General features: G+C 41.6%; 3 protein-coding genes across 3 annotated transcripts in view; all 3 read left to right on the top strand.

The window, feature by feature from the left end:
• myo5aa (myosin VAa) overlaps positions 1-8,346 on the top strand; it is a 51,500-nt gene extending 43,154 nt beyond the window's left edge. The window contains exons 35-42 of the mRNA XM_080843126.1: positions 938-1,084; positions 1,426-1,580; positions 1,707-1,796; positions 2,115-2,265; positions 3,107-3,389; positions 4,027-4,201; positions 4,868-4,948; positions 5,042-8,346. Coding sequence (XP_080699252.1) covers positions 938-1,084; positions 1,426-1,580; positions 1,707-1,796; positions 2,115-2,265; positions 3,107-3,389; positions 4,027-4,201; positions 4,868-4,948; positions 5,042-5,194 — 1,235 coding nt within the window. The 3' untranslated portion in view covers positions 5,195-8,346. The remainder of the gene's footprint in view (positions 1-937; positions 1,085-1,425; positions 1,581-1,706; positions 1,797-2,114; positions 2,266-3,106; positions 3,390-4,026; positions 4,202-4,867; positions 4,949-5,041) is intronic.
• gnb5b (guanine nucleotide binding protein (G protein), beta 5b) lies at positions 5,079-17,621 on the top strand. Its single transcript, XM_080843125.1, has 13 exons — positions 5,079-5,190; positions 10,852-11,001; positions 11,768-11,879; positions 12,406-12,542; positions 12,819-12,860; positions 13,142-13,218; positions 13,505-13,637; positions 15,200-15,343; positions 15,547-15,638; positions 15,887-15,935; positions 16,246-16,342; positions 17,153-17,319; positions 17,547-17,621. The coding sequence occupies exons 2-13, from the start codon at positions 10,876-10,878 to the stop codon at positions 17,556-17,558; spliced, it is 1,188 nt and encodes a 395-aa protein (XP_080699251.1). The 5' UTR covers positions 5,079-5,190; positions 10,852-10,875; the 3' UTR covers positions 17,559-17,621.
• A 1,073-nt stretch (positions 17,622-18,694) lies between these two features.
• On the top strand, positions 18,695-22,541 carry bcl2l10 (BCL2 like 10; the record flags this gene model as incomplete). Its single annotated transcript, XM_080844177.1, has 3 exons — positions 18,695-18,754; positions 19,699-20,109; positions 21,735-22,541. 3 exons carry the CDS (start codon positions 18,695-18,697, stop codon positions 21,855-21,857), a joined length of 594 nt encoding a protein of 197 aa, XP_080700303.1. The 3' UTR covers positions 21,858-22,541.
• Between the last annotated feature and the right edge of the window lie 2,234 nt (positions 22,542-24,775).

Raw genomic sequence — 24,775 nt, 5'->3', positions numbered from 1 at the left:
CTGTTTTGTACTCTATTTATTGCCCCTTGGGCAGATATTCAGGAGGCATGGGTTTTTCTGTCATTGATTTGATGATACCCAGATTTATTTCCCTGTAAAGACTGTACGTGACCAGAGCTTACAACCTTATTGGCTGCTTAGACGAGTTTAATGAAAACAGGGCAGAAGTTATTATCTTTGGTTTCCCTACCAATTATTAGTAGATATTAGTACTTTGCTTGGACCACTCGCACCAGACCAAAAGCCTGTCATAAAGAACTTTAGGGTGTTCTTTGACTCAGAATTACAATGTGACAGACAAATAAATGATGTGGTTAGTGCTTCATTTTACCAACTGAGAACAATGCTTCTATTCTTCTGTTTCTATTATTTATATTTCTAATTATTTTCTTCATGGACTATTGTAATGCATAATTTTCAGACATTAGCCAGGTGTCACTTCATAAACTGCAAGTAATCCAGAATGCATCAGCTAGACTTTAAACAATGACCAAGAAGTTTTATAAAATCACACCTCTGTGAAGTTTAGGATTGGTTTTAAGATCTAATTGTTTGTTTTTAAGGCTGTGAATGGTCTAGCTCCTGCTTTATATCAAATCATACTGACCTCTTATGCTCCTACAAGGGCCCCACGATCCTCCAATAAACTTCTACTAGTTTTACTGTGGTCTACATTTAAATCTAAGGGTGAAGCTTTTACTGTGGCTGGTCCTGAGATATGGAATAGTCTGTTTTAGTTGTTTATTTCCTTTAATTCATGTCTATAGTTATTATCAATCTATTCACTTCGACTGGAAAGGACTTTCCCTGTTTGTTTGTTTTATTTTTATGTGCTATACAAATAAAGTTGACTAGACTTGATGAATCATGGCGGATGAGGTGTGTTTGTGCTGAGTAAGAAAGCGCCTGAGCCTCTGTGGTTCTCTGTCCCTCTCAGGGGGCCAGGTGGAGAGCGTGTCCCCGGGGCAGACGGTCGACGAGCCCATCCGGCCGGTCAACATCCCCCGCAGGGAGAAGGACTTCCAGGGCATGCTGGAGTACAAGAAGGAGGATGAGCTGAAGCTGGTCAAGAACCTCATCCTGGGTGAGTCTCAAGGATGGGCCTAAAGGCCTCCCTCTAAAACATATGCAAAACGTGAGGATAGCAGAGGAACCTTTCCACTCTCAATTCAGCCAAACTCCTCTTTAGTTCTCCACAAGTGAATATTTTACAGTTGCTGCCACTGCTAGCCAACCTTTTAGGTTTAATAAATATATGAAGCAACAAAGCATACCAAACATGCATTTAAACTCTTCACCATTCATACGTGTATATTTCTGCATGGAGGTGATTGTTTTGTTAAATCTTTGAACTAAGATTGTAATGAACAGAGAATGTAATGCTCCTGTGTGTGTTTGTGTGTGTGTTTGTGTGCGCTCATACAGAGCTGAAGCCACGAGGTGTGGCTGTGAACCTGATCCCAGGCCTGCCGGCCTACATCCTCTTCATGTGTCTGCGACATGCTGACTATGTGAACGATGACCAGAGGGTCCGCTCCCTGCTCACCTGCACTATCAACAGCATCAAGAAGATTCTGAAGGTGCTTGCCAATGGCAAGATGGGCTGCAGAAGACACTTTTTTCATAAGACACGTTTTTTTTCTATCTAATAAATGCTTGAGAAGTGTGGTGTTGGCTCTGACTATGCTTTAAACCTTCTGTTACAGAAACGAGGAGATGACTTTGAGACGGTTTCATTTTGGCTCTCTAACACATGCCGCTTCCTACACTGCTTGAAGCAGTACAGTGGTGATGATGTAAGTCTGGAACCACACTCACACTCACACTCACACTCACACTCACACTCACACTCACACTCACACTCACACTCACACTCACTCACTCACGCTCACACGCACACACACACACACACACACACACACACACACACACACACACACACACACACACACACACACACACACACACACACACACACACACACACACACACACACACACACTCACACACACACACTGTGAATCTGCTTCTGGTAAAAGAAAAAACACACACACAGATAGCTAATAACCTCCAAACCCCTAAACCCTCTCCTCTTTTGAAATCTCTCACATCAGCAATTCATGAAGCATAACTCAACTAAGCAGAATGACCACTGCCTGTCCAACTTTGATCTGGCGGAGTACCGGCAGGTGCTGAGTGACCTGGCCATCCAGATCTACCAGCAGCTCATCAAGTGCATGGAGAACATTCTGCAGCCCATGATCGGTTAGTGCCACTCCCCACGGTCACTACCCCCTACCCTGCCCTGCAGCCTTAGCCTGGCCATTACCAGCCTGTGACTCCATTTCTTTTCGTCAGTCAGTCTGGCACAACCCCATGCATTTTCGTTTCCGAGATGGGCGGGTGCTTAGCTTGAGGTTTAAAATCATTGGAGTTCCCTTAACCAATCAGCAACGTTTGGTAAGCATTCGGTCTGTCTCTCCATTACTAACGGGGCCATCTGTTAGATTAAACTCTTCCCAAAGCCAGTTGGGAGAAGAGCTACGACATCCTTTCCAATCATAAAACTTACAAGACAATCCTCTTGTTCTCCTTTTAATTTTCTGATGTTCTCGAGAGTTGAGACAATGCTGGTAAACTACAAACTCCGCAGGACTACATGCACCTCGGCAAGGCGAGTTTTGCGTCACAGCTCTGAACTGTTCGCTGATTGGTGCGGTTGTAGGGTGAAGCCTGGAAACGATGTTAGGTGGGGTTAGGCCAGACTGAGTATGAGCTTGAAATCAATTCAGGCGGAAATACGTAGGCTGGTGTCACCAGGCTACTGCAGCCTCATTGGTTTGTCGAAATGCAGTGACTTTGTTTGGTCACTTTACTGTCAGTGATAAGAGCCACATGGACAAGAGAGCAATAACTTTAATGTAATGTCATTATTTTGTTTGTGATTTGTTGTTATGCTTGCGTTCAAGCCCTACAGTATATCTACTGAAGATGGTAGCAAGTGGATATGTAGACTGAATCTGTCATTGGGTTCACAAATCCTTTTTGTGTGCATGTGCGTGTGTGTGCGCGTGCGTGCGTGTGTCTCTCTGTGTACCCACGTCAGTCTCTGGTATGTTGGAGCATGAGACCATCCAGGGTGTATCGGGGGTGAAGCCCACTGGTCTGCGCAAGCGCACCTCCAGCATCGCGGACGAGGGCACCTACACGCTGGAATCCATCCTGCGGCAGCTCAACGCGTTTCACTCCATCATGTGCCAGCACGGCACAGACCCCGAGCTCATCAAGCAGGTGGTCAAGCAGCAGTTCTACATCATCGGCGCCGTCACCCTCAACAACCTGCTGCTGCGCAAGGACATGTGCTCCTGGAGCAAGGGCATGCAGATCAGGTGCGCTACCCCAACACCACACCAACACAGCACCAAACAGCACCAACACAGCACCAACACAGCACCAATTAGCACCAACACAGCACCAGCACAGCACCAAACAGCACCAACACTGCACACCGAGTGCGTTTCCCGAAAGTGTAGTTGAGTAACTACTGTAGTTAAATGATAGAGAGACTATAGTATTTAACACTCTCTCTCTATAGTTACCACAGTGGTTGCTCCACGATGCGTTCGGGAAACACTGCGTCCAGGCTGCAACAATAAACCAATTTGAATTTAAAATCCTGCCTATGATTGTAGATAGACAGAGAGATTGATTTAAAATCTTTTAAATTCATTATACATTTAGAAGATAAATAGAGTGGTCCTACATCGATGCCTTTGTCTGATGACTATTAGATCTGTTCATTGCTTTTGTTTGATTTCATTCTGGGTTCTCATTGCATCCTAGGGGTGGGTGGTATATACCTCTATATTTTTAAAAAGCAAGAAATTAAGCATAAAGGTGGGTTTTGGTGGTAGAACTACATTTTTTCAGCGACAGTTAGTATGGTGGTATAGCTTAGTGGGCTAAACAGCAGCTGCTGTATTATTTCATCATTGAAGAGTTCTGCTGTGTTGTGACGTGCTTTAGGTATAATGTGAGTCAGCTGGAGGAGTGGCTCCGGGAGAAGAACCTGATGAACTGTGGGGCCAAGGAGACCCTGGAGCCTCTGATCCAGGCAGCTCAGCTCCTGCAGGTCAAGAAGAAGACGGACGAGGACGCCGAGGCCATCTGCTCCATGTGCAAGGCTCTCAGCACTGCACAGGTGCGCTGACATCTCACACACACACTCAAGGCTCTCAGCACTGCACAGGTGCGCTGACATCTCACACACACACTCAAGGCTCTCAGCACTGCACAGGTGCGCTGACATCTCACACACACTCAATGCTCTCAGCACTGCACAGGTGCGCTGACATCTCACACACACACTCAATGCTCTCAGCACTGCACAGGTGCGCTGACATCTCACACACACTCAATGCTCTCACGACTGCACAGGTGCGCTGACATCTCACACACACTCAATGCTCTCACGACTGCACAGGTGCACTGACATCTCACACACACTCAACGCTCTCAGCACTGCACAGGTGCACTGACATCTCACACACACTCAATGCTCTCACGACTGCACAGGTGCACTGACATCTCACACACACTCAATGCTCTCACCACTGCACAGGTGCGCTGACATCTCACACACACTCAATGCTCTCAGCACTGCACAGGTGCACTGACATCTCACACACACTTAGGGCTCTCAGCACTGCACAGGTGCGCTGACATTTCACACACATTCTAACACAGAAACACAGGTCACACAATTTTGAAGTCGTTATCCAACTGTCTTGATGTTGTAGGTTTGGGTAACCAGGCTGGGTTAATGAGGTTCTGATGAGTAAGTTTATTTTCCTCTTCCCTTCCACAGATTGTGAAGGTACTCAACCTGTACACTCCTCTCAATGAGTTTGAGGAGAGAGTGTCTGTGACCTTCATACGAACCATTCAGGTAAGCCCCTTGTCAAAGCCTTGACCACTGAATGGCAAACAGGTTGCACCAATTCACTCTTTTTTTTCCTCACATGCTCTCCTTCTTCCACAGACCCGTTTACGAGACCGCATGGAGTCGCCGCAGCTCCTGATGGACACCAAGATGATCTACCCGGTCACATTCCCCTTCAACCCGTCCTCCCTGGCCCTGGAGACCATCCAGATCCCTACCAGCCTGAACCTGAACTTCCTGACCCGCGTGTAAGAGCTCCCCCATGGCCCCCACACCCCCACGCCTCAGCCACACCTCACACACACACCCCAGCACAGCTACTGTCCTCCCCATCCAGCCAAATAAATTCTCATTTATTTAGCTTCTGTCTTTTTTTTTTTTAATCTTTTTTTTCTTTTACCAGAAGCAGATTCAGATGTGTGTGTGTGTGTGTGTGTGTGTGTGTGTGTGTGTGTGCGTGTGAGTCCTCAGTGGAGGTGTGGTTGTTGCGCTCTGGATTTTTATCTTGTTTCTGGAATGTATCGATCCAGCAGTGCAGGTCTTCGATCTCTCTCTTTCTCTCTCTTGCTCACTCAATGTTAGCATCATGCTCTAGTGCCCATGGTCTGTATCATAATTAATTGCATAGAAATATATATCATGCTTTGTTTTATTTATTGCTTCTAATCTTTCCCTCTGGATATTATTCTCAGAGCACTGATATAAATAGAAATATCCAGGACCACAATGTCACTTTTCAATGACTGGAGAGAAGCCATGTCATTTGCAGAACTGAATTAGGCGTAATGTTCATATCAAACAAAGGATGTGCTTTCAAATCCTCTCCTTGCAGTCAGTAATTTACTGTAGTCGTTTTTTTGTTAGTAAGTGTATTGTGATTGGAAAGTAGCATATTTAGCTAGATGTGACATGTGCAACTGGCATACTGAAGGAGGTCCCCTGCTCAAAGGCTGCAATGCTTCCTCTTCTCAATATCAATATTGTTTACAGCTCCAGAGCTTGGTTGTCACAGGTGACACTGAAGTAGCACTCTTGAGCTCTTGTAGTTCTATGGACAAGGCACAGGCCATGGTAAAATCCCTGCTTTGGGTGTAGTGTTTGTGAAGGCTATGATTGTGTATGATTGTGTGCATATGGAGGGCATAAACACTCCTGCCCAAGTTCATGCCCTTTTAAAAGGAGTGGCATGCTAGACAGGGTATTGGGGTTGATCATCTGATTGATGCCACACATACAGTCTATGGTCTTGATCTCTGGTTGCTCTGGGGACCTCCGCTGAACTTTTGTGTATGCACAAAAGCACACTGGATATTCCATGTATTCTACTGACTACAGTCTCTCTGCAGATAGCATAGATTATGTTTGTAAGCAGCAGGTAGCTTTATGAATTTCAGTATTAAAGCTTTCCAACCCCAAGACTGACATTGGTTAAGAGAATGTTCCGTTAGCAGACTGTTTTCTTTTTTTTTTTTTGGCTTTTTCTTTTGGTTTATTTTGCTCATCATCTTGCAGATGATGTATGTCATGCAGTTTGTATCAGTGTGTTGACAGCTTTATCCCAAGACTCTTAAGTATCATAAGCCAATATACCCTAACCTCACCCGTCCACACCCAAAGCTCTAGATGCTACTTCACAACTTTGACAATTGTAAAAATACATCTTCACAGAAAGGTCTGTGGTTGCTTGTGCTTTTCTTCTTCTTACCAACCAAAAATCCAGCTATCAGTGGGTAGCGGCCATCTGCATGTATAGCGCTGTCCCTTCTCAAGTTGACCTGCATGCAAGCTCTGGGTGTCAATGGGTAGTAACACAACAACCGCACCTGTGGCCTGGACACAAGATAGCGCGCTAGCTGTTCCATGGAAACCCCACGTGTCCACATGCCTTACTCCTAGTACTCGTACTTCTAGCAGGATAGAATCCAACATGCATCACTGCTATGGTAGAACTTCTCTCTTCCCCACGCCCAACATGACCTTGATCTCAACCAATCATCTCACTGTTTAAACATGCCCATGGAGCTTCATGTAGACTTCACCCATACGAATGAGCAGTTGAGAACAGACACACAACAGCTAGTGAAGTTGCCATGTCTCAGGTTGTTTCTTGGAACTGTTTTGTGTTCTGAATCCAGGGTGATTCCAAATTCATTTCCATTTTACTGGGACCATAACTTTTATGTTTTATGTACGTCTGCCTTCTAAATTGTCATGATCAACATTTGTGTTGTGTTGAAAACTAATACATTTTACATTTAAAAGTGTATAAAATAATATATGAAGTGAAATGGATTAGATGATGCATAACTGGAAAAGTTTATTCTACATCTGTAGCATTTGATTTGGTTATGTTTATATGCCACAGAATTGGATTAAGCCTTACTTGAAAAATAAATATATTGTGCCCAATATAAGCATGATTTGGTTTTTCCATCCAGTATATTTTTGTTTTGTTTTGCCCCTATTCTGGACTTAATATATACATGTAGAACAGGTTGTATTGTAACTTATTGTGTTCTTGCACTTTTTCAGTATCACTGAATCATATTCATAAACATAAACCAGGATGACGGCCCACGCATGTTATTTGCCATACATTTTGAAGAGAGCATTCATGTTCATCTGGGTACAGGTTTCATAAATCACAGGTGTACCATAGTGCTGGTGCTGGGAGGTGTAATGTATTCTGGTTGTGTAATGTGTCTTGGTCACCGCATGGCCCGCGAGCCATAGTATGAGAAGCTAAGCTATTTTCAGGATGTCCTATAGCTGTTATTCATCACAGATACAGTCAGGAAGAGTGTGACAAAGAATACAGTATGTATAGCAGTAGATATGATAACTTCAAATACGAGTCATGTTGAAACATGCTGTTTTCTTTTGTTTTTATCCTGGGATATCCTTTGCTTCTTATTCAACATTACAAATGTGTTGCACTATGAAGAACTTGTTGTTCTTTAACTTACCGTGAGATGAAATAATCATGTTTGGGTATCTTAGTCAGGAGGTTTTCTGTGGTGTTAAGCATATCGGTTGTATCATTTTACTTGAAGGATTAGAATAAAGCCATTTCATCTCTTCCACGCTCTGTGGACAGCGGCTTGCTGTACGGTCTCCATTTCTGCTTGTCACTGTTTGATGATGCTGTTCCCTCATCTGTTTTTGTAACACTGCAAAAATACTGGAAAGTTACTTTGTTTGAATACTGTTCCCTCACTTAGGTCAGATGAAAATGCTGTTCATGTTTGAAACGGAATCATCCAAAGGTCCAGTATGTAAATTTGAAAAGATCTCAACTGTTTGTAGTCCCTGTTAGCTATAATTATTATATGTCCTTACCATTGGAAAAACAACATGGAGTAAGGTTCAAATGTCATACTTGTAAAAGATTATGAATAAATTAATTCAGCACCATCCGTTCAAGCTGTTGTGTGGTTGATGTGTGGTTGCTGGTGAATTGATATATACACTGCTTAAAATGTCTTTGCCCTCAAGGTCTGTTTTCTTATTTGAGTTAATTTCAGAACTTCAAGTATGAGTTGCCCAAATCCCCCTCAGATTCTCAGGCATTCTAGTACAAAAATAAATCAAATTAATTGATTTGTCATCATCTCATTATTTGGGGGGAGGCATTACACTTGGGAGAACACTATAAACTTTAAACAGTGCTATATTTATACACTACACCTTCATCACTCTTGAACCTAGGGTCTGGAGGCCTTTGTCTTCTGATTCAGGATTCAGAGAGCTCCCTCTTGTGGATCCGGAGGTTCCTCCATTTTTACACGTATCCAACAAACAGGATTATAGGCTGCTATGAAATGAAAAGCACCTTCCTGCTCCTCGGTGATTAAGTCCCTTTCCATCCATACAAATGAGTAAATAGTAAACTTCTACATCCTGAAGGCTCTTGAAGGCACTTACCTGTTGGGACCAATGGTTAGCCCTTACACTTGACTCTTGTCTGTGAGTGGGCCGTCCACCTTAAACTAATACCTAGGGCGGTGTAAAAACGTTAATGCTGTTAAGAAGCTTAGTGCAGCCCTTCAGGTTAAATCCTCTTGTGCCTGAGGAGAGTGAGCACAGTACTTCCGTCGCTGAACACCTTGTGAAAACTTCTTTCATAGGTAAGCGCTGCCTTTTATTGTATTTTGTTCAGTTATGTATTGAGTTGTATGTTTGTATTGTAATTGATGGCGCTATGGCATGAAAAAATACACCGGATGGCACAATAACTTTGCCTTGGATGACTAGATGAAAACATTTGGTGGACCATTTGAAACACTGTGACTTATTGTCACTTATTAAATCATTTTTAGACACTGGTCTAATTTTGTGTGAATTGTGTTGTATAATAATAGTATAGTAGTTAAATATTCATAATAATCCATTACCTTGTAGAGTGTAGTATTCATTTTAAAAGTATAAGTTCACCCCCAGCTCTGAGCCTAACCCATCCGCTGCATAATTTTGAAAAATTGTAAAAAAGCGAGCAAGGGCCTGAGAGTTTACTAGACTGATAGTCTATGAGTTTCATGATGTAGAGAAGTCCCGAAAGGTTTACTCTTCTACTACTACTACTACTACTACTCTGTCTGCATCGGCTTTGCAAGGTTCAAGATTACTTTAAACAGTGGATGGTATGCTGAGCCAGTTTCATCCCATAACATACATATTTTTAAAATCTAATAATTTAATATTTGTGTTTGCAAGCAAACTGTACTGCAATGATTCATTAATTGCAAGCCAATCAACATAGAATGGAGAGCATATTGTATTAATTGCGATACATACATTCCTGTGTTATGAGTGCTAAAACATTGACTGACGGTTCAACTGAAGTTTGACTAGTCCTGAGGTTGCTCACATGAAACAGGTTAAGTGTCTTTAATCATCTAGTATGTTTACAGACCTTCAATTGTCAGGTGGCCATGTTAATACACATTCCCCAGAAATAGATATGACTGTGGGTTTGTGTGCTTCTTACTGGATCAGTGTGAGGAAGATTACTCACTGCTTATCCTTCACACAGCTGGTAGTGCACCTTCAGGACAGCAGGTGCCAATGCAAGCCACACAGTAACACAAAATGGCTCCTGCGGAAATAAAATGTGTTGAACGTGATAGTTAGACATTAGACCATTCTAGCAGAGATGGGTATGTTTAGTCATGGCAGTGCTCCGTCTTATTCTCAACTGACTGATCCTGTCAAATGTGAGGAGACCAATGCTGTACGTGGGTCATGGTAGGGCCCTGGTTGTATGACTGAAAGGACTAAAGAACTGCACATTTCCAAAGCTATCTAGGTTTTACTGTTAAAGGCACCCAGTGCAACTTTATGTAAACATTCAATGAAAAATAAACATTCAATTTCTAGTCTTTTTTACACGTAGTAAGTTTCAATAACTCCATACCATTACATATCGACATTCAAGGAGCAAAGATGAGACGTCGTTGTGTGGTGAGAACTGATAGAAAATCGTAAACAACAACAATCGCCGGTGAGGAGAGGCCATTTTTCCATTGACTGGAATCCTGCTTTATTTATTGTAGGTAACAAAAAATAAAGAAAATGGCGGCGATTGTTGTTGTTATCGATTTTCTATCAGTTCTCACCACACAACGACGTCTCATCTTTGCTCCTTGAATGTCGATATGTAATGGTATGGAGTTATTGAAACTTACTACGTGTAAAAAAGACTAGAAATTGAATGTTTATTTTTAAGCCTCGAAAGTTGCACTGGGTGCCTTTAATGATTTGCTATGTTTTTGATTTAAATGTTTTTATTTTGCACATTGCACATTTTAAAAAGCATCGTTTTGTACAATGCATATTTACATCAAGTATGGACAACCAATTATGTGAGTTTTAGGGTTTACCTAAATTCTATGTTTTTCTCTCATTTATAGGCTTATCTTTAATCATTTGCCAAGATGTGTGACCAGACTTTTGTGGCCATCACTTTTGGCCCCTGTGACAACTGCACCAAGACAAAGCCTCTGATGAACATCTACCTGAACAATGAGGCCATCAACTACTGCTCGCTTTGTGTGGAGCTGGTAGGAGACAATGCCTATCACACCATACAACCGCCACACTATTCAGTTCCAATGCCAATCACACCATACAACCGCTACACTATTCAGTTCCAATGCCTATCACACCATACAACCGCCACACTATTCAGTTCCAATGCCAAATCCACCACAGTGCCACTTAAAATTGGTGTTCACGGGTGAAATGTTGAGAACTGTTCATGGATGCGAGTAAATGAAGTCTCTCCAACCGAAGTCAATGATCAGATGTGCTGCAGTATAAGTGAAGTACTTTGCTTTCTAGAGGTGGCCATTATTGATTTGAAGGGTTGTCATCAGTGGACTACAATAAGTCTCCAGAGCCCTCTTTAACAAGGCCCAAATGTACTGATAGTAGTTGTGGGTGAAATTCCAGATTAAAGTGTTATGGTTGCTTTGGCAGTTTTCACTTGTGCAGTAGGAACAGTAGGTTGCTCAGAAGTTCTCTATTTTGGGAATCACTGCTGTGTATCTGAAATCAAACTAAACAAAAAGGCTATATTGCTCCGTGTGTTAATGTATTACACAATATCTAGGTACAATGAAATTCAGATGTATTCAAACTATGTTTCCTGATTTTTTTAAATTAATTTGTATAAGTTTGTGTTGGTATGCTATCGTGTTCATAAAAGGCATTTTAGGCGTGACGTCACGGAAGCTGGATCAGCTGTGAGGGCTGGATAGTTTCTCTCCATGCGCAGGGGAAGACCACCATCTGATATTTGTTTTGTCCCCTTACCGTCTTTTAAAGATGGCCTGTCAGGGACTGGAGAAGGGAGAGACCGTGGCCAAACTGAAGAAGGAAACGGAGGCTCTGAAGGTCAAGCTCGAGGTGGAGAGAGCCAAACTCCACGACACTGAATGTGAGTGTAGTAGTGGATGAAAGAGGGGCATCGTAAAACAGAACGTGCTATCGATGCTTTGCAGAGTAGTAGGCCTGTGGAGGATCTTAACTGACAATTCTTATGCTAAACACCGTTGTTCACATGGTTGTTAAATTCCACCATAAATTCTGATTGTGTCCATTTTTCAAGTAGCCGAAGCGCTGTCGTAAATCGATAAATTCAGATAGTAGATGGGTTACTCGTTTTTTCGGCGATATATTTTTATTTAATAAGCTACACATTCTTCGGTTGTTTAGAAATAATCAAGACAGCTTGCATCTCTATTTTCTATGTCTATTTATGTAAACCATTTGTGGCAAATGTCGTTGTGCACACTGTTGCATTCGGTTACTTTCTGTTCGGATGGGAAAATGTGCGCTTCTAATCTGTCTTTTCTTCAATGTTGTTATTCCGAATAAGTGTATCAAATATTATTATCGTGTTATAGCCTAGCCTACTATATCTATCCACGCTTGCGGTTGAGATGCAATTTCACTTTCAACAGTGCACAAGCTTGCAGAGAAGGTCGAAGCTGTGGGACAGCTCAACATAAAAGCAAGAAGAGTTCTGAAGGGCCATGCGAACAAAGTGTTGTGCATGGATTGGTGCACAGACAAGCGCAGGCTGGTTAGCTCTTCGCAGGTATGAGGTTGTATGTATCCTACAAACACCAACTTTCTCAATTGCTTGGTAGTACAGTAAAGACGTGGTTGCGTTTTTGTTTTTAGTGCATTCATTAAAATGTAGGCAAAGACTGTCATTTAAGCTTCCCTAAAAGAGCGGGTGTAACCTCTCAACTGAGCACAATACCCGATATATGTTTGATTGGATACTGAACAGTCTTCGTAAATAATAAATAATCAAGTCACAACGGTCAATACTGTTTGCACCCCCCTAATGGGAAATTCTCTCCTTCAGGATGGCAAGCTCATTGTTTGGGACGCATTCACAACTAACAAGGTAAGTGAAATATCGAACACTCAAATGAGAAGGAACTCTACGCCTTTAAGTAGATTCATGCTGTTATCAGTTGACATAAACATTAAGAGGATATTCGTTTGCAAAAGCCTAATGGAAGCTGGACTCAGTGGTGTGCTAAGCCTTTCTGCTAGTAAAAATTAACCACATTTTAATGGCAGCTTCCATTTACTGGCTCAGCTTGTTTCCTTAATAGCATCCTCTCTCTCTCTCTCTCTTACACACACTCTTTGTCTTTCTATCCCTTTCTGTATATTTCCCAGGAGCATGCGGTGTCTATGCCTTCCACCTGGGTTATGGCGTGTGCCTATTCCCCCTCAGGCTGTGCCGTGGCCGCAGGGTGAGTCCTGTTCCAAACTTCCACAGCCTCGTTCAGTGCAGAACCAGCCAGCCAACTCTCTAGAGAGATTACAGAAAGCTGCAGATAAGGAACTTTCTCTAATGACTAAAGCCCAAAAGTCACTCCCCCAGATTGTCCTGACTTAAAGGACAGGCTTTAATAAACAACAGTGGGTATCCATAACAGACCATGTTTACTATAATCTCATGAGCTACCTCACTTCCTTGCATTATTATGTTTGGAAAAAATACACACTGAATATGACATGTGTTTCTACTCTTCATAGTGGCTTGGACAACAAGTGCTCGGTATACCCACTATCCCTGGATAAGAATGAAAACCTTGCCGCTAAGAGGAAGCCGGTGGCGATGCACACCAACTATGTTTCTCACTGCACCTTCACCAACTCCGACTTGCAGGTGGGTGCATGACTAGTTGTATGAGATGTGGTGAAGTGTTATGTTGCCATATTGTTCATATAAGCTATTAAACACGTCATTTTTTTCTTCGAACAAGCAAACTAGCATATCAGTGCCTTGCATTATATCAGTCATACATCTGGAATCTGTCTGCCGTAGTTTTTGCTCTAGCATAATAAGCTCCATTGTCATGGTTTTTAAATGGCCCAGGCAGAGAAAGTCAATAGAAATACTGTATTATGGACAACGTTACACAGTGTTATACCAGTTATACTGGTGTCTGCTGTAGCCAAGGAAGAGATAGCGGTGCTTTAATAATTCACATGCACCCCCCTACACCTCTCCTCTCAGGCAGGCAGCAGTAGGGGGGTATGTAATGGACTACTATTAAGCATCTATTTATAGTCTAAACAGCCTTTATCAGCTGAAGGGGCTGGAGATGGGGATGTGGCTGAAAGTGCAGACCTCCAACGTAAGGACTGATATAGAATCCCTTTCTCTTCTCTCCCCTTAAGGGTGATGTATGCTCTGTTTTAGTCGCAACGCGTAAGCACGTAAGATACACAAGAGCCCCTTGCGCAGTAAAATACCCCCCCTTACGTGCTTAAGTGCGTCGCCCAAAATTTCTGACTATCCGACAAAAACACTCCGGCCTTACGCAGCTCGCAAAGACAGAGATTGGACGGCTAACCACAGCCTTTCACAGAGTCTCACGTTTTCGGTTTCATAGCATACTACAGTCTTTTTTAGACCCAGAATTTTTTTTAATCATGAATACCCTGCAGACCGTCTCACAAGCCCTTTCTTGTGGAATATGAACAAACATAACAGAAGAGGTCCGAAGACATGAACTCCTTTACAAACCCTCTTTAAACACTTATAAGGACGCTCAAATGACCGCGAATTTATGGAGAGAATATCCCATTCTCACCCGCGATTGTTTGGAGAGAATGTGCTAATTCACCAAACAAATACTTTCATATTAATTTTGCACCACTTGTGAGTCATGGTGATATCATTCATTGAGTTCATATTGACGTGAATCAATCAATTGCACCCGCGAGTTTGATAGAATGAGCCCGGTCTGCTCATAAACAAAAGCTACACCTGGCGATTCTCTCGCTGTTAACCTCTCTTCTTTGAATAATGTTACTCATAAACACATAATTTTAAAGTGCTGCGGCCGTCATTAAAGATGTGTCACTAATATGTGTAAATAACATAAATATGGTATCATAATCTACTCTCTGCTCAGTGATGTGGAAGAGACTACGTCAAGCCTCAAACTATGACCAGAATGTTAATACCAATGTGAAACAGAAGGTGGATTTGTGTGTAAAAACTAAATGTCTGTCAGATCCTCTGGTGAGATCTCCAAATGTCATGTTTGATAATTCTGTGTTCTTTTCTGTAGCCTCACAAGCTTACCACTAGGGAGCAGTAACACCATCACATTGACTCCTGCTCCTGAACTTCCTCTATTCAGTGTGTTTAACACTCTGTGTGTGTGTCTGTGTGTGTGTGTGTGTGTGTGTGTGTGTGTTTGTGTGTGTGTGTATCAGGTCTTGACCTCCAGTGGTGATGGTACCTGTGCCCTGTGGGACGTGGAGAGTGCACAACTGCTGATGAGTTTCCATAGTCACACAGCAGATGTGCTCAGCTTGGATATGGGCCCCTCTGAGACCAGCAACACTTTTGTGTCAGGGGTAAAGTCTCTTCCACAGCGCCTCCCTAAAGCTCTATCATTTAGAATGGAGATAGTACGGCACTGAATCCACTGCTTAATGCTTTACATATATTATCATGTCTTTCAGTCTTAATAAATAATAAATAAAGTCAACTAAATGGTAAATTATATATATACTGAATTGTACTATGTGGGCCTGCTTTTTTGGTTGATGTTATCTAGGGTTGTGACAAGAAGGCCAAGCTGTGGGATATGCGCTCAGGACAGAACGTCCAGTCCTTTGAGACTCATGAATCAGATATCAATTGTGTTAAGTGAGTCCATCACAAAGTGTATAACACCTCCTTCATTGAATAGGATGTGGCAAGACACTATCTGTTTCAATTTTAGATGTGCCACAACCACATGCATGAAGTGCTTCAATATTACCACTTTGTTCTCTTACAATTACATTCCTATAGTTCCTCATAATACACACTAAAATAAGTCATCAGTCAAATATTCTACACAGAGCACTGCTGGGCTGAATTACGCTACATTATTTTTAACCTCTTGTTCTCAGGTTCTATCCCAATGGGGACGCATTTGCCACAGCCTCGGATGATGCCTCAGTAAGTACAATATTCAGAGCACATTTGAATAATACACAATGTTGGCACTGTTTTGCTAAAGCAATCATTACCTGTTGGGAGAAAATTGATTCAATTGATTGGGTCAATGGGTCAATGACTCATCAAACCTAATATCACAGAGCAAAGAACATGTCGGTGTCTCTGCATGGCCTGTCCCAATCATTCAGAAGTGATTAAATATAAACACAAGACACATAGATATTTAAACACGTCTATCATGCATGAGTGTCGATTTCTGAATAATAGTGATTTCTGCACATGAGTGTTTTTGTCTGTGTTTCGTTTGCAGTGTCGGTTTTATGATTTGCGAGCTGATCGTGAGGTGGCTGTGTTTACCAAAGATAGTGTCATGTTTGGCGCATCCAGTGTGGACTTCTCTATGAGTGGTAAGCTTTCCACCAGCCTTTATTTCATTGGAACACTAAACTGAACCCAAAGACTTCAGAAGAGCTGTAATCATTTCAGGTCAAAGTTCATGTTGTGTTGGATGAGCTATCACATCACACACATGTCATGTGTCTGGATAGAAGTAGCTCTTGTTTCTGAGATAGACAGTAGCGCACAGTCATCAGCACACCAAAAGACATGGTGAGGAAGAGAGGGAGTGAGGAGAGGAGGGGAGGGGAGGGAGAGCCACATGTGCACATGACTTTTGGGGCAGTGAGGATATGATGATGTTATACACCACTTCCTCTTCCTGTGTGTTATGTGCATGGAGCTGCTATGAGCTCATGCAGGCATGTAAAGGACTTCATTAAAAGCTTGTAAGAATTTGTTTTACTGTATGGGCTTGTGCTGGACCATTATCCCATGTAACAACAATTACATATTTGTGTACATGTTTGTTTATACCTAATTACTAACCTAATTTCATTAAAAGATCAGGCACAAAACTAATAGTCTATGCAAAAAACAGAAGTCCTGTCCAGCTTTTATCTGACCAAAGGAGTATTATGCCACATCACCATTCCATCAGGATTGACATGGTGTTTTTCACATTATAATTCAAGCCGCCTTACGTGGTTAATGGTCAGTTAGTTCCATCAACTTTTAAAGTAATTGTGATTGTAGTACAGAGGAAACACCAATAAAGTGTTTGGAAGGGAAGGTGATTCACGTATACGTACAATATATGACTAAGTGGCACAATGTCATGTGGTGTTTGTGGTGATGTCCCAACCTTTCCTTCTCTGCAGGCCGCTTGCTGTTTGCCGGCTATAATGACTACACCGTCAACATCTGGGATGTGCTGAAAGCTGAAAGAGTGTCTATCCTCTTCGGACATGAGAATCGTGTCAGTAGAGTGCGTGTGTCTCCCGACGGTTCAGCCTTCTGCTCAGCATCATGGGACAACACACTGAGGGTGAGAGATCTGGGGCGTGCCCATACCAACCACTGGACCTTTCCCTCTGGGCCGCATCCCTGGAAAGCACCAAAGTTTCATCTAGAGCCCTGCCCTTCTAGTTTAAGACAACAATTTGTCCAATTTGACATCATGCGGAAATACATTTTCCCTCTTTTGTTTCACATCCTCATGCTATGAGTTTATATTTTTTTTACAATGAGAATTCTTTTTTTCTTGTGTTTCAGGTGTGGGCCTAAAGCGTCATTCACCCTCAGCGTGATAAAGGAGATGAATTTAATGGAAGAGAGTGCGGCCACTTCCATGGCCATCACAGTGCACGTGTTTGAGGATCTCTGGACCTTGTGACACGTTAAATCAATGGGTCTGGGGTGGAGACTGTTTAGAGCTCTGGCATTCAGGAGTTACATACAGCACTGTTACAGTTAGCAGCACACAGGAGTCAATCTGTTTCAGCTTCTCTCCCTACCTCAACTGACTATCATTACACCATTATAAGTGTATTCATAAAGTAATACAAAAGGTAGTGTTGTTGCTGCCACTGTTAATAGGAATAAGTAAATAAATACATAATACATTATGTATTTTCCCTTTTCAACAACATGAATAAGCATATTGACATTTCCCAGACATAGAGAGACTGTAACCACACTATAACTTGTGCCATGTATTTTAAGGCTCTGACACAGTTTTTATTCCCAGTATTAACATTCAATACACCACTTACATATTCCTTTGCTAAAATGTAGACTAGAATATGTTGTCATACATTTTGCCAGTTGTAAACTATATATATTTTTTCAGCTATAGCAGTAAAGTTACTTGGCAAGAATTGTAGGCCTAATTCTCAGGACCCCTTTCAGATGATAAGCACAACCCAACTGTGATTTATTACTTAGCCAGTTTTAAAAGTGTAAGGGAAAGTTAAAACACTTGCAATGTTGGGGTTATTGATGAAATTTCAACGTTCAGTATTTCAAATTACTACTACCTACCAACTTTGTAATTTCTGTACACAGACAGTCCAATTTAAATAAAATCTATTTAACTAATGACTCGTTTTACTGTTGAAAGTTATCCGAAATAGCCACACTCTTAAAGGTTTTCTTAGCTTTGCCATTGACTGCTTAATTCTGGGCCCTGTCTCTCTCACCTTTGTCGTCTTATTCAGATGTGCATGCTCTTTACTCGTCTTTACATTTTTAACAACATCAGCCTTATCTTGCGGCAAGAAATATGTTGTACGTTGTTTTCTAATGTATAACAGCTAGAGACGTATGTCACATATGCTAATGTTTGATGACGCATGGCTGGGAGGAGTCAAAAATGAATAAAGTGACAAAAATGGGTAACGTTGAAGAACGGGAAGTGCTTTATGAAGAGGCTGTCCATTCGCTCGTCCGTACGTGGAGAGAAGTCTGACGTCGCTGGGAGGGTGAGATTTTATGTTGTAATAAAAAATATATTTCGTTTTTATTGGTATTTAGTATTTGAGGTTTCGTTACTACGTTGGGGGAGTCTAATGGACATTTTAAATGCAAAAAACACTCAAGTCCTCGTCTTATAAAACCTTTCTTTGTAGGTATCTTTTCTTTGTGTCTGGCTTGGCGGAGGCCTGTAGCTAGAATTCATTGATAGATTCAGTGTAACATATCCTTGTTAGCGAGTTAGCCTTAATTTTTGTTGAGGTTAGCTAGCTACATTGCTTGAGACTAGAGCGCACATATTTTTATAACAACATTGCATACCACTTCAGGAATAGCAAATCATCTTTGTGTGCGACCAAGCATTTCCTTCTATGCCATTCAAACATTTCCTTCTATTGGTGGGTAGCTGAGAAAGCTACACCCGTTGACAGGTTGGTGAATGAGACCAGACGTTTGCTAACGTTAGGAAAGCTAACGGTCGCTAGTTAGCTGACGTTATCTAGCCAAGGATGGTTGCTATCAACGATTGTATACTCTATATACAGTAAATAGTTGGTATCATATATGATATTGGACTGACAGATAGCGCACACCAGTTTATACAAGATGATTCAAGATTACATGTCAATGTTAATTGAAAGCCAGAGATGGGACATAGCCATTAGAGACATGAAGACTACACAATAATATATATGAACCGGTCTATTCTTGTTTGAAGTAGTATAGCTAAATATTAAGTATTAACGTTTTGTTTTTTGCAAACACTCTGCCTTCCAAGATGGTCTGTGAATTGATATTTAAACTCGTATAACAGAAACGGATATCCCCCCCTAGTGCATAGTCACAACCCTTAACGTTATGTAGCTAGAAATACTTGGATAAAACCTGCTCCTTTTGACAGCATATTTTTGGACAGAGGACAACGCACCAAATTGTATTTATGTTGTTACAGAAAATGTCCTGTTGGTTGTGGAATGAAACTCTGGAGCTGGCAGAAGATTACATCGGTTTCTGCAGCGGAATCCAACGGACACCTCCCAGCGAGTCAGCTGTAGCGATGAGACATCTAGCCAAAGAGCTTGAGCAGCAGCACCGCTCTAAATTCCAGTCCCTATCCCAAACATTCCTGAGTTCCTGCGGATCCGACCCAAGCAACAGTCTGAGGAGTGTGATGGAAGAGCTTGTTGGGGATGGAAAATTGAACTGGGGAAGGGTGGTTTCCTTATTCACATTTACGGGAGTGCTGGCCACTGAACTGTATACCAGAGAAGAGGGCAGAGACTGTTGCCAGAGATTAGCACACACTATAGCCGACTACCTGGGAGAGGAAAAGCGCGATTGGCTGATGGAGAATAAAGGCTGGGTAAGGACCAAATCGTTGACAGTAACTGACATGAGATGTAAACTTTGTACATCAGTTGTTGATCGTTTTTTGAAATAATGCCCTCTGATCCTCATCAGTCGCCCATTTTCCCTCTCACATCACTTGAAATTCAGAAAAGGGACTTTACACACTCATTTGACAAAGCATTCACTGTTGATTTAAGCATCTGAAACTTTGAAGAGTTAGTCTGTCATCGTTTACCACATGTTATATTGTGGAATATGTTAGTTGTTGCTCTTTTTGAGACTTCTGAACATCTTCAAAGTTTGTAATGCTTTTCATTCTTAATACTTACTTGCAGCTCCACCTAAATTAATACCCTGCCAGAGAACAGAGAGGAGCTTTGCAGATACCTTCTTGTGGCTTCTGTGTTTGAGTCAATTAGAGAGTGATGGAAGCAAAGAATCTAAGGAATGTCTGTGGTTCCCAGATGCTCTGAGCATTGAATTTGACAGTTTGGGACGTTGAATGCTAACAGAATAGGGCTGTCCCAAACAAAGGAAAAGTAAAAGCTTTGCCACCATATATTAAGGAGGAATTATGTGTTAACAAATAAAGTCAGTGTATTCCCAACAAAGCCTATTTGTCAATTAGCACTAACAGGGAATTTAACACAAATTAGTTTCTTCAGCTGAAACTCCAACATAGCCATACCTGATTTTTGGTATAGCCCATCCTTGGATTTGAGAGAAATATGGTTACAGATGAGAAACACCATTGTTGGTGACCTGGATGTTTTACAGATTTCACTAAAGACACAATCAATGGGTTGTTTGCTATAGTTGATGGAGTGCAGGATGACTTATGTGCTAGCAACCGTAGAGCTCATGCCCACTTAGCAGCTGTTCAAGAAAATTCACCACGGCACAATTGGCCATGAGATGTTTGTTTTTTTGTGATGTTGACACACTGTTGATTTTCATGGTTCATGCGTGAAGCTTCCGTGAATACTGGCCCAAGAGCTTTGTCTTAAGGCAGAAAACAATAATAATGCAACACCTGGTCCTTTCAGGCCGATGTAGCAGGTGGCCTTCCAGAGGCAGCTGCTTCAGTACTGAACCAGAGTGGGGTGGAGTTCCCATTGTGCTCTTGGTTGAGCTTGAACAGCACTCTTATTCTGATCTCTTGAAAGATGAGCTAATTGATGAAGTAAAACTGCTGAACTTTCTAAACCTGTATGAGCGAATTCATTCATGTATGTAGAGAATCGCTTGGTTAATAGCTTTTGGCTATCAGTGATATTCACTGCATTAACTTAGTGAGGGGAAGTGCTGTTGTGTAGTGTCTGCTCTACATGGAACGATGTCATGTAGGGGCGATGTTCATAACTGAACCTACCCAGTATATTTCAAGCACAAAGCCAACTATTACCTGGGTAAATCCCCTGAGCACATTGGTGTTTCATGTCATGGACCACTCGTCCATGAACATCAAAGGTGCCAAAGGACCATGTGACTCAAAGCCTGATGATTACACTCCTGTGTTTTTCTTGACACATACCCAAGGTGTCTTGAAATTTGCCAAGTACAGTTCTAACAGTTTTGGGAAAAAAGACATGACATTGTGAGTAAAGGATTTTTCAACTGCTTTTCTGTCCCTTACAGGAAGGTTTCTGCAAATTCTCTCGCACTGCCAGAGAGGTCAACCAGGAGTCGTCCATGAAGACAGCGTTGTTTGCAGCCGCTGGTGTGGGCATCGCAGGGCTAACCTTTCTGCTTGTGCGCTGAACGAGGTCCAGATAGCATTTCTCATCTGCCATTAAACTTTCATCCCTCCCAGTAGGGGTCATCTTAAAAAGGACCTTATCTCATCAGGTGAATGTTTCATATGACTATTTTACCTTTACTTTTAAATTATGACAGAAAATTAATTTTACTAGATGGTGATTGTAAAATTGACACATGGCCTTCTGAAATATTTGAAATTTTACATATCTTTACATATCTACTGTCAAAGTATATTTTGTAATTGACACACTTGATGTAGCACAGGTTTCAGTTGTCACCCATTCACCTCTGTGTTGTGTACTATCTTAATGGTCTTGTTTTGGGGTGGGGTTTTCTTTGGATCATGTGATCACAACAGAAAGAAGCAGCCTCAGTTCTATTTTCCTTTATTGACTACCATTGTTTAAGGGAATGGAACCATAGAGAATTTGAAAAGTAATATATTTATATGAATCGCAAACTGTATTCAATTAGCAGACATCATAACGTTTTGTTTTGTTTGCCCATTTCGACTGAAACACTCTTTTATAAATCATTTCAAGTTTGTCCATTCTTTCGAAGAGCATAAAAAAAACTCTGTAAGGTGCTAGCTTGCCAGCATTAATTCTCTATTCCACTAAACTCTTAAGTGACCAACATTTCAAATGTATTTATTTAGCATTTAAGAACAAAACATTTCAATGTCCCAACATTTGCAAAAAAGTCATTATATTTTTACATCATTTTATTTATTTAACACTTTCTTAATAAAAAAGGTACATAAAAATTGATCAATGTGGTATGACTGTATGTGGTATGGAGTACAAGTATTAAGAAATAGTATAATCTTGAAAAGTATTTGACTCTAATCCAATATCTTTCGATTCATGGACACCTGAATAGGTCGAATGAAAATACCTCCATTCAATCCTAACCAGTGTGAAAAGCCAATTATGCCACCCCCTCAAATTAAGTCCTTAAAGGGGCTTTACGTCTTTTCCTCTTTTCTGTTTCCAGTTCTAGTGAACCTTGACATTTTGATGCTGTTTTGGTTCCACTTCTATCTTTGCACTTTCAATCGAATGGGAAAATACCCAATATGCCCTCTAAGTCTCAGGTGACGACATGCTAAGCATGCCTGAAATCACCTAATAGTTCTGTGGAACATCTAGTGTCATTACATGTCCCCTAACACGATGAGTCCCAGGCCCACACAGCAGGTCTCCTCTGTAGTGTGCATACATTCTTCTGTCATTCTGTTATTTATTTGTAACCTTTTTAGTTTTGTGGGTGTGCAATGACCGTACATAAGCCATGGAAGGGAAACTGACCCACTGACCTGGAAACACGAAGACGTGGACACTGACGTGGCCACAGCGCACACCACTTCACTTTATGTGGTCTTGGTTTCCCCAGTCTCTGCCTTGCTGACGCTCAAGCTCAGCCGCTTGCGTCTAAAAGAGTAGGGAACATGCTAAGAGGCCGTATCAGTGCCAGCACGTGTGCGGTAATGGAGCCTTTGTGGAAGGTTTCTTGTGACGAGCTTTCTGTAGGAAAATGCTTGTGGTGTGTCATCATGAGATAGCTTGGTCAGCAGGACACAACAGGTGTCAACAGGTAACTCGGGTATACATCAATGCCATTTTGCATGTAGATAATAGATGAGAACTTAATTTGATTAACTACATATTCTACAGAATATGATCCTTACAGTAAAAAAAATATTTTTTGATCAGCAGTCAGCAGCAATGTTTAACCTTTATTCAATCAAACGCTTTTAATGCGTTTCACCTTGGATCTGCCCAATCAAAAATATCATGGTGATCCAATTTCCTTCTTCCTACTCCTGTCATGGCAATATTCATCACAGCAATCGCTAATTTCATCTCCTTATCTCATTCCCGGCCATTTTACATATCAGATTGTAAAATCTCACTTTTTAGTGGTTTGAACTGTGTTAGGTCCATTCAAAAACAAGAGAAACATAGCATGGTCTGAGCTGTGTTGGGTCATTTAAAAAATAAGAGAAACATAGCATGGTCTGATGTAATGTGCTGGGTCCTTTGAAAAACAAGAGAAACATAGCATGGTCTGATCTGTGTTGGGTCCTTTGCTTGTGGCAAGTGAAGCCCTTAATAACCACTGGTGTTTTCTGCAGGTCTTGTCTGTCAGCTGCTTTTGCTCTCTGAATCTACAGCAGCAGCCTTTAGCGCTGGCATAGAGACTGGCCTGTTGAGGCAAGCCTCTCTACTCTGTTTCCTCTTGGCCTTTTTATACATTTCTGAGAATTGATATCAACAAAAAACGCTGACTTATATCCTGCCACGCTCCCACAGAAGCGGCTCTATTTTGCCATGTAGACAAAGTTTTTTTTCGCTCCTCAGAGCAGAAGAGAAGATGAGTCTTTCTTTTTTTGGCCACAACCGAATAGCCTTACCAGCAAACACAGAGAAAAAAATACCTGCCAAACTTGTCAGTGTATTTCAGGGTCTTAGCGTAATGTTCTGTGAGAACTGTTTGTTTTACGCTGGTAGTGCCGCCCGTGGCAGGTTTGTGTAATGTAACTTCTAAGAATGTTAACTCTTAATGTAACATCTGCTTCTACTCCGTCTTGTATATCCTCATTTTTGTGTTTGTTTAGAATTTGCATGGTAACCAACGGAGAATGACTCACTTGGACAATGCGCACCATTCTGCAGTGGAGCCAGTCTGTAAATAAACCATGTAAAGTGAGGCTCAAACAACATGCAGCAGGAAGTACTAAAAACAAACATGGCTGATATGATTGTCCCTCTAATGCTTAAAGCTTAAGAATAGAAACACCAATAGGGAGATTCAACAGCTAGCTCCCAAAGGGGGATAAGAGTCCCCACTAACACAATGGAGCAAAGACCAGCAGCATCAATGTCTGCTCAGAATCCAAGCTTTAGCAGTGTTCA

The sequence above is a fragment of the Sprattus sprattus genome (assembly GCF_963457725.1).
Source record: "Sprattus sprattus genome assembly, chromosome: 8".
Classification (NCBI taxonomy): Eukaryota; Metazoa; Chordata; class Actinopteri; order Clupeiformes; family Clupeidae; genus Sprattus; species Sprattus sprattus.
This window is presented reverse-complemented; position numbering and strand designations above follow the sequence as displayed.